This window comes from Nicotiana sylvestris, chromosome 1 (assembly GCF_000393655.2).
Source record: "Nicotiana sylvestris chromosome 1, ASM39365v2, whole genome shotgun sequence".
NCBI classification, from domain to species: domain Eukaryota; kingdom Viridiplantae; phylum Streptophyta; class Magnoliopsida; order Solanales; family Solanaceae; genus Nicotiana; species Nicotiana sylvestris.
This window is the reverse complement of record NC_091057.1, coordinates 87,491,712-87,501,485: the sequence shown is the minus strand read 5'-3', so window position 1 is coordinate 87,501,485 and position 9,774 is coordinate 87,491,712. Positions and strand designations below refer to the sequence as shown.

The 9,774-nt window shown below is 42.8% G+C and overlaps 1 protein-coding gene across 1 annotated transcript; it reads left to right on the top strand.

Moving 5' to 3' along the window:
• The first annotated feature begins 3,848 nt into the window (after positions 1-3,848).
• Positions 3,849-5,965, top strand: LOC104218014 (uncharacterized). Its single transcript, XM_070150110.1, has 3 exons — positions 3,849-4,490; positions 4,575-4,839; positions 5,061-5,965. Exons 1-3 carry the CDS (start codon positions 3,849-3,851, stop codon positions 5,963-5,965), a joined length of 1,812 nt encoding a protein of 603 aa, XP_070006211.1.
• Positions 5,966-9,774: the final 3,809 nt, after the last annotated feature.

The window sequence follows — 9,774 nt, the reverse complement described above, 5'->3', positions numbered from 1 at the left end:
GGTTGCACAGAGAACCAAATCTCCGGTCAAATACCAAATTTACCCAACACCTCCACTCACATATCAACCAATTCTGAACTACCAAGAACTCTCACCCTCCTACCAAACTCCACCACCCACTTATCAATCACCTCCACCTCCCGCATATCAGCCTACTTCACCCAGATATTCCCAACCTGCACATGTTTACCAAACCTACAATGCTCAACCATCCCACTATCAATCACCTCCTACACGCCAAAACTTCCCCAGACCTCGACCAAATTTTGATCATAGACCTCCAAAACAATATACAGCCATTGCTAAACCTATTGACCAATTGTACGAGAGACTTAAAGTTGCTGGTTATGTCACCCCCATCCCTACTGCAAATCCTGAGAACCCTTCCCAGTGGGTTAATCCGAACAAATCCTATGCATACCATTCCGGCATGAAGGGACACACCATCGACGAATGTCGTTCTCTGAAAGACTAGATCCAGTCTCTGATTGATAGTAAGATTATTGTGGCAAAAGAACCAACTACAAATGTCCACAACAACCCTTTGCCAGACCATAAGGGTGGAGGCATCCACTTGATCGAAATAGAGGATGATTGGGATCCCGAGGGATCAATCGGATTGATAGCAGATGGTGATGACCCAAAGAAGCCAATAGTTACTCTTAATTCGATCGTGGTCTAGATTCAGCCCTCTGGGGATGCCGAGGTAAATATGTCTGTGCCACTTGAGTTTGAAGCAACGTCATCTACAAAGACACCAGCACCAATTGAGGTCAAATTCGTGTCTCTAGCAATTGCATTCGCACCATTTGAAGTTGCAATTTTACCACCCAAGGCACATGCTCCATTCGGAGTAAAGATATCAACACCGATTCTAGTGGCGATGTCGACCGTGATGCCATTCCATACAAAGGATATACCATGGAACTATACAGCCGAGGCAAGGAGGAAAGACAAGGTTAGGTTTGAAGAAACTATTGCGGCATAGGGTATGACAAGAACTGGCAGAGTTTATACCCACGAACACTTAGCTGAGTCAAGCAAGTAGGCCTCCAATCGGCCACCCATCATTGAGACAGGTCCGGATGATCTTTGGAGAAATCTATAGGCCAAGGAATACTCAGTTATCGACCAGTTGAACAAAACACCACCGCAAATCTCCATCCTTGCTTTTCTATAAAATTCTGAGGCACACAAGAATGCTTTGTTGAGGATGCTGAGTGAAGCATACGTGCCAAGCAACATCACTGGTGGAGAAATGGCTAACATGGTAGGACAGGTATTGGAAAGTCATAAAATTACTTTTCATGAGGATGAGATGCCACCTGAAGGGTTGGGTCACAACAAGGCGCTGCACATCACCGTGCAATTTGAAGACTATTTTATCACAAGAATCCTGATCGATGGAGGGTCCAGTCTCAACATTTGTTCGTTGGTAACACTCAAGTAGTTGGGTAAGTGACTGCATGAAATAAATGATGGAGCTATCAATGTGAAAGCTTTCGACGGATCCCAAAGGTCCACCATTGGGGATATTAGTCTGTGTTTGCAAATTGGGCCAACTTGGTTCGATGTTGATTTCCAAGTGATAGACGTGCCAGCATCTTACAACCTGCTGTTGGGACGGTCGTGGATTTATGCTGCTGGGGCCGTAGCATCAACACTGCATCAAGAGGTAAAGTTTGAATGGAATCACCAGGAGGTGATCATTCACGGCGACGGTAGAAACCCTATATACAGTTGCCAGACCATTCCGTCGATCGAAGGAAGAAAGAAGCTAGGTGGAGAGACTTACCATCACATCGAACGGGTAAATGCTGTTGACAAAGACAAATGGTGGGATAACAAGATCGATAGTATACTGAATTGGAGTGGGTACGAACCTGACAAAGGGTTCGGCAAGAACCTCCAAGGAATCACTAAGCCCATAAAACTCAAGAAGAATGGCACCACTTTTGGTCTGGGATATGAGTATACCTGGGAAGAATTCAACAACTGGTCGCCACCATGGCACGGTCCTTACTATCCACTGGAGCAGCCGATACTATATCTGGAGAAGACTTTCCAACCGATCGATATTATTTATGGGTCAGCTGAAGAAGAAGCACTAGCAGCGATGAAGAACTTGTTCTTAGAAGACAATGACATGGACTGGTGTGTTGTTCTCGAGGAGGAGGAAGGGAAGGACCTTCCATACAGGCTGTAAAAAGAGGATCATGCCTCAATAACTAGACCATCAGGACAACCAGAGCCCGACGAGCCTGATATACAGGAGAATTTCGACATATTTCAATACTAATTGCTTATATTTTAGCTTGTTTTAATGCAATTATCTCTATTACTTATGTAGTTTTGTTGTTTCTACATTACATAAGGACTGAGAACCCAAGAACATGGACCAGGAAGCAAAAAGACAAGAAAATAGCAAAATGTAGCAAAAATACTGGTTTGCGATACACTATGCGATCGCAGATTAGACATGCGAGCCACGGAATGCATGTCAAATCGCAGACAAAAGCAGAGAACTGGGTTAAATCTCAAGTCAAGAATGCAGTCCATTAGGAGACCGCAGAACCAACATGTGATCCGCAAAGTGAACCACAAACCAACCATGAAGGTCACTGAAGGACAAAGATGCGATGCAAAATGCGATCGCATTTCTGCAATGTGATCTGCATAATTGAAATGCGAAGAATGTAAACTAAGGTTTCAGTCTGCGATGAGGATGCTCAAGATGCGGACCGCATACGTGCTCTGCGACAAGAATGCGATCGCATATCAGACCTGAAAGGGCATTTTTGTCTATTTTATGTCCCGATTTTGAGTCCACTATAAATAGTTTTATGATGTCTTTGTGGGCTCATCTGGTCTAGTCTTTGAACCACAGTCCAAAACATTAATATTCCTCACTTTTGGAAGCTTTTGGGTGAAGATTCTCTACTTTGTAAGCTTTTATGACATTAAATACTCTTTGGTTTTTGTATTGTAGTATGAGTAGCTAACTTTAAATACTAAGGTTGTGGACCCTAAATGGGTGTTATGCTAATGGGTGTTTAACATTGAATATATATATATATATATATAATGGTTGGTTGATATTTATTTACTTCTCATTCTTCATTTATTGTTGGTGGTTGCAAACTTTAACAAGTGCCATTAAATTCTTGCTTTGCTTGGGAAAGTGGGTTAGAATTTGGTAGAAGTAAATATCAATGACTCAAGGCTTTAAACCTTATTTAATAGAATCGCTTAGGAATAAGTGGGTTTTACTTGGCATATATTGATGGTTCTAAATTGCAACTCTTTTATATTTGGGAAAATTATAAAGAGGAAATACTACTCAACTATTGGGAAATATTGGGTAGTCACTTAGACATCATTTGCATATCAAAAGAACCTTCCATTAGAAATATATCATATTAACACCGATAAGCATTACACTCCATTAAAGGGGACACAACCTTGGTTTCTTTAATCCAATTAATTACTCTATAAATATTCCAATTAGTTGATACTTCCAAACAAACTCAATTCATACTCTTGTTACTATAAAACCATTCTCTTGTTACTGTTAACCGAATAGAGATACGACTTTAGTCAAGCAACACACTATAAGAGTAACCTTTTCACACCTATTCCCTGTGGGATTCGACCCCAACCTTGTTGGGTTATTATATTTGACACTGATCGCCTTACACTATTTATTAAAGTGTAATTTGAGCGTATCAAATTTTGGCGCTGTTGCCGGGGAATACGGTTTTGAAATTACTATTTAGTGTGTACTTTACTTAACGTCTATGTCTATTCCATCACACTTTGCTTGCTTTGCTTGGTGTTGATAGGAAAACATGTCTGAATATGGTGATGATGCGGAGACAGAAATGGGAGAGAATCCTTTCGCAGACATCGAGGAGTACATTGAGGATACTAACACCATTGTACCGCCAGCTGTTGGAGCTGCAACATTTAAAGTGGAACACGGTCTAATTCTGATGCTCAAGGCAGAAGGATTTTTCAGAAACTCCACAGATGATGATCCAACACAACACCTTAGGAATTTCTTGGGTGTGTGTGCAATGCACAAACAAAACAATATCTCTGACGATGCCCTGAGGTTGAAATGCTTCAAGTATTCTCTAGCTGGGGATGCGAGGAAATGGCTCCAGAATCTGCCACCCAACTCTATCCATTCTTGGCCCGAACTTGTCCGGGCATTTTTGTCCAAGTGGTTCTCGCAGAGCAAAAAATCTAAGTTGCGGGATAAGATTTTCTTCTTCAAGCAGATACAGGGAGAGCAGTTGAATGAGGCATGGGATCGCTTCAAATTATACTTGGTGAGGTCTCCAAACCATAGTTTTCCGGATTCCATGTTGTTGGAAAAATTTTATATGGGTTTGGATCCCATGAACCAAGCCATCACCAAGAATGCAGCTGACAGATCTTTCATGGAAAAATCATTTGCAAGAGTGACACAAATCCTGGACAAAATGGCAAAGCACAACCAAGCATGGCATTAAGAGGATACTACCGGAGGAATCTCAAATGGCTCTCCTTCCTTGAGCAACTTAATCAAGGAAAATCAAGAGAGGGATCAAGTGATTGCTGGGCTTGCAACAAATGTAAATGTGCTGACAAAGATGTTTACCGAGAATCAAACAAAGAAAGTGAATGCAGTGGAAGATGTCCAACCCATATTAGATGAAAATTTTGAGGAAGCAAATTATATCAACAACCCTCAAGGAGGGTATCAAAGGCAACCCTACCATGGTCAAGGGCAACAAAGCCAGTGGAGTCCAAACCCGCAAGGGCAAGGCAACCAACAATGGAGAAATGATCAAGGTAACTCGCATAAAGGAAATTGGAACAACAACAAAAACTTTGCAAACCGGAGCTCCAACCCGTATGTTCCCCCAAAAGGTCATTATGCAAATCAAGGGTCGTCAAGTGAGTCATAGTTAGAAAGCATGCTTTAAAGAGTATTGCAAAACCAAGAAAAGTCTGACGCGTCCATGAGAAACATGACCGAAGTTGTTGGCTCTCACACCGCATCTATCCAAAAGTTAGAGATGCAGATGAGAGACCTTTCAAGAGATCAAAACCCAAAGCAAAAAGGGCAACTTCTAGTGATACCATTGCGACCCCGAAGAGTGGTGGAAGTGGCTCAACTTCTCACGTCATGGCAATAACTACTAGAAGTGGGAAGGTTTTACAAGGTGAAATTGAGCAAGAGGTTGTTGGAGAAGAATCCGAACAAGAAGTTGAAGTAGAAGAGCAAGGGGTTGTTGAAGTTGAAAGGGTGCCGGAAAAAGAGAAGGTGCAAGAAGTGAACCAAGAAGGGGTGAAGGAAAAGGAGAAGGAGACATCAAAAGCTCCACCTCCTATTCCTAGACCTCCTCCGCCTTTTCCTCAAAGACTTATTAGAAGGGTTGATGATATCAAGCTTGAGAAATTCTATGATATTCTAAAGCAATTGTCGGTGAACATTCCATTCTTGGAGGCTTTTCAAGAAATGCCGGGGTTTGCCAAATATTTGAAGGATTTGATCACCGAAAAGAGGACCACAAAGAATGAGGTGGTAAACATGACTCACCAGGTTAGCTCTATTATTGCCACAAGCCCTGTCCAAAAGAAAGAAGACCCAGGATCATTTACTATTCCATACACTATCGGGGAGCATGACTTTGCAAAAGCCCTTTGTGACAATGGGGCTAGCATCAACTTGATGCCACTTGCCATATACAAGCAAGCGGGATTAGGGATGCCGAGGCCAACAAGCATGAGGTTACAAATGGCCGATCGATCTATTAAGCGACCGGTAGGAATTGTTGATTATGTGATTGTGAAAGTTGGAAAATTCCATTTGCCCGCCGACTTTGTAATTCTTGACTGTGTTGTTGATAAAGAGATCCCTATCATCTTGGGGATACCATTCCTAGCCATGGGAAGAGCACTCGTGGATTCATAGCGAAATGAAATTATGTTCCGGGTGATTGATGAAGAAGTCACATTTCAAGCGAGCAAGGGTATAAAATTTCCCCATGAGTATGAGAGCATTTCAGTGATAGATGTGGTTAATGAGGCTGAAGATGCCGTCTAATTGAAAATGGAAGAACAATGCCTTGGTGAGGCATTGGCGGCTATCTTGGTAAACTTTGATGGTGAGGACATGGATGGGTACATGGAGTCGGTTAATGCATTGGAGGGTCTTGGATCCTATACTTACACTCCGGCAAAGCTTTCTATTGACTTGGATAATAGGGCCACACCTCCCACCAAGCCATCAATCATTGAGCCACCACAACTAGAGCTCAAGCCTCTCCCGCCGCACTTAAAGTATAAATTTCTTGGTTCTAATGATACTTTACCCGTAATCGTTTCGTCTTTGCTAAATGATGTACAGGTAAACCAATTGTTGGAAGTCTTTAAAGAACATAGGAAAGCCATTTGATGGACCATTGCAGACATTCGTGGAAGCCCTGCGGGAATTTGTGAACATAAAATCCAATTGGAGAGTGAAACAAAGCCAAGTGTGGAACATCAAAGGCGGTTGAACCCGTCAATGCAAGAGGTAGTAAGAAGGAGATTATCAAGTGGTTGGATGCCAGGGTAGTTTACCCCATTGCCGACAGTTCGTGGGTGAGCCCAGTACAATGTATGCCAAAAAAGGTGGCATGACCGTGATCGAAAATGAGAAGAATGAGCTCATTCCAACGCGAATTGTGACCGGATGGCGAGTTTGTATGGACTATCGAAAACTTAATAGTGCTACTTGCAAGGACCACTTCCCTATGCCTTTTATTGATCAAATGCTTGATCGGCTAGTAGGGAGGTCATTTTATGGTTTCCTTGATGGTTACTCCGGCTACAATCAAATCAACATCGCTTTGGAAGATCAAGAGAAAACTACGTTCACTTGCCCGTATGGCACTTTTGCTTTTAGCCGGATGCCATTTGGCTTGTGCAATGCTCCGGCCACTTTCTAAAGGTGTATGATGTCCATATTCTCCGACATGGTTGAGGACTTTCTTGAAGTCTTCATGGATGATTTCTCGGTGGTTGGTGATTCGTTTGAGCACTGTCTTAACAATCTTAGACAAGTGCTTAAGCGATGTGAAGAGACCAACCTTGTGCTAAATTGGGAGAAGTGTCACTTCATGGTTGACGAAGGCATTGTGCTTGGGCACAAAATTTCAAAGCATGGTATTGAAGTCGACCGGGAAAATATTGAGATTATTTCTAAGCTTCCTCCACCGACCTCCATGAAAGGTGTTAGCAGTTTTCTAGGGCATGCCGGGTTTTACAGGCGCTTCATCAAGGGCTTCTCCAAGATTGCTAACCCCATGTGCAAACTCCTCGAAAAGGATGCCAAGTTTGTGTTTGATGAGAACTGTCTTAAAGATTTTGAGGAGTTAAAGCAAAGGCTCACCACGGCACCCTTTATTATCACGCCCAATTGGTCACTTCCTTTCGAGCTCATGTGTGATGCCAGTGGTGTAGCCATTGGAGCAATGCTTGGCCAACGTCACAACAAAGTTCTCCACCCGGTGTACTATGCAAGTAAAACTCTCAATGGGGCACAAATAAACTACATGGTAACTGAGCAAGAGCTTCTTGCTATTGTGTATGCTTTTGAAAAATTTCGGGCTTATTTGTTGGGGTCCAAGGTGGTGGTATACACTGATCATGCGGCTCTTCGATATCTCATGGCAAAGAAGGATTCAAAGCCTCGATTAATTCTATGGGTCTTGTTGTTGCAAGAATTTGACTTCAAAGTCAAAGATCGCAAGGGAACTCAAAATCAAGTGGCGGATCATTTGTCAAGGCTTGAGGAAGCAGGGAGACCACAGGGAGATCTTGAAATCAACGATGCATTTCCTGATGAGCACATATTGGCATTATCTAGCACTTTTGCTCCTTGGTATGCCGATATTGCTAACTACTTGGTTAGTGACCTTATCCCGGACGGATTGGAATCTTATCAAAGAAAGAAGTTTTTGAGAGACTGCCGGCAATACTATTGGGAGGAACCATACTTGTTCCGTGTTTGTGCTGACAATATTATCAGAAGGTGTGTTCCCGAAGAAGAGGTTATGCCAATTCTCAAGGCATGCCATGACTCACCGGTTGGGGGTCATTATGGAGGAAATCGGACGGCGGCTAAAGTTCTTGAATGTGGGTATTATTGGCCTTCCATCTACCATGATGTCAATCAAATGGTCAAGGCTTGCGACCAATGTCAACGACAAGGTTCAATCTCCAAGAGGCATGAAATGCCAATGCACTTTGTGATAGAGATAGAGATCTTTGACGTATGGGGAATCAACTTCATGGGCCCCTTTGTAAGTTCTTGCGGGATGAAATACATCTTGGTAGTTGTGGACTATGTGTCCAAATGGGTTGAAGCAGTTGCCTTACCAAACAATGAGGCAAGGAGTGTGACCGCCTTCTTGAAGAAAAACATATTCACTCGGTTTGGCACTCCTAGAGCCATCCTTAGTGACGGTGGATCTCATTTTTGTAACAAGGCATTCTCAGGGATGCTTGAGAAGTATGGCGTAGAGCACAAGGTGGCCACACCTTATCATCCGTAGTCAAGTGGTCAAGTTGAAGTTTCCAACCGGGAGATCAAGAGCATTCTAGCAAAAACTGTGAACGCAAATAGGACCGACTGGTCAAGGAAGCTAGATGATGCATTGTGGGCATACTGCATGGCCTACAAAACCCCTATTGTTACTTCTCCTTATCGGCTAGTCTTAGGTAAATCATGTCATCTACCCGTGGAATTAGAACACAAAGCTATGTGGGCGTTGAAAAGGCTGAACTTAGATTGGGCTGAAGCTGCAAATTTGAGGTTAACATAACTCAATGAAATGGAGGAATTCCGGTTCCATGCTTATTAAAGTGCATCTATGTATAAAGAACGGATGAAGTTTGTTCATGACAAGAAGATCTTGAAAAGAGAGTTCAAGACGGGTGATTTGGTCTTGCTCTTTAACACAAGGTTCAAATTGTTTCCGGGAAAGCTTAAATCAAAATGGTCCGGTCCATTCAAATTGGCCAATGCCTCTCCTTATGGAGCGGTGGAATTAGAATCAACATATGGGTCCCGGACATTCAAGGTAAATGGCCGATGCATCAAGCACTACTTGGGCACTGATGAAGAAAAACATTTGGTGGAGCAGCTGGCTCTCAAAGATGGTCCATGCCCGACCATTGAGTGAAACCAAAGGAACATCAACTTCGTCGTGCCGCGACGTTAAATCAAGCGTTTCATGGGAGGCAACCCATGTGTGGTAACACTCTTTTGTTCTATGAATTTTTAGTTTTTGATAGATAGATTTATTTGAGCAATTTAAAGTGTGTGTCAGAGTGCAGGGGGTTCAAAAGATCACAACAATTGGTACGAATGCATAAAAAATGGAAGAAAAACCACTAGGTGAATTCTGCTGCACAAATGCGGTCGCATTTTAGCTATTCGGACCGCACTCTGACCGCAGACCTAAGCAGAGATTTGGGTTAAAATTGTGGTTAAAAATGCGGTGAGGTGGTGCATTATGCGGTCCGCATTTAACTTATGCGACCGCATTTTGCACCGCATTTGCCTCCCTTTATCTTGGTCCTTAACCTCATCGCATAACACACATGCGGTCGCACTATGTGTTATGCGGTGTCCTATCCATCACAGAATCGACAAGGTAAGTCCGCATAACCCTCTCGTCTCTCACTCACTTGAAACAAAACAAAACAAAAAAAACGAAAACGAAAAAAAAAGGG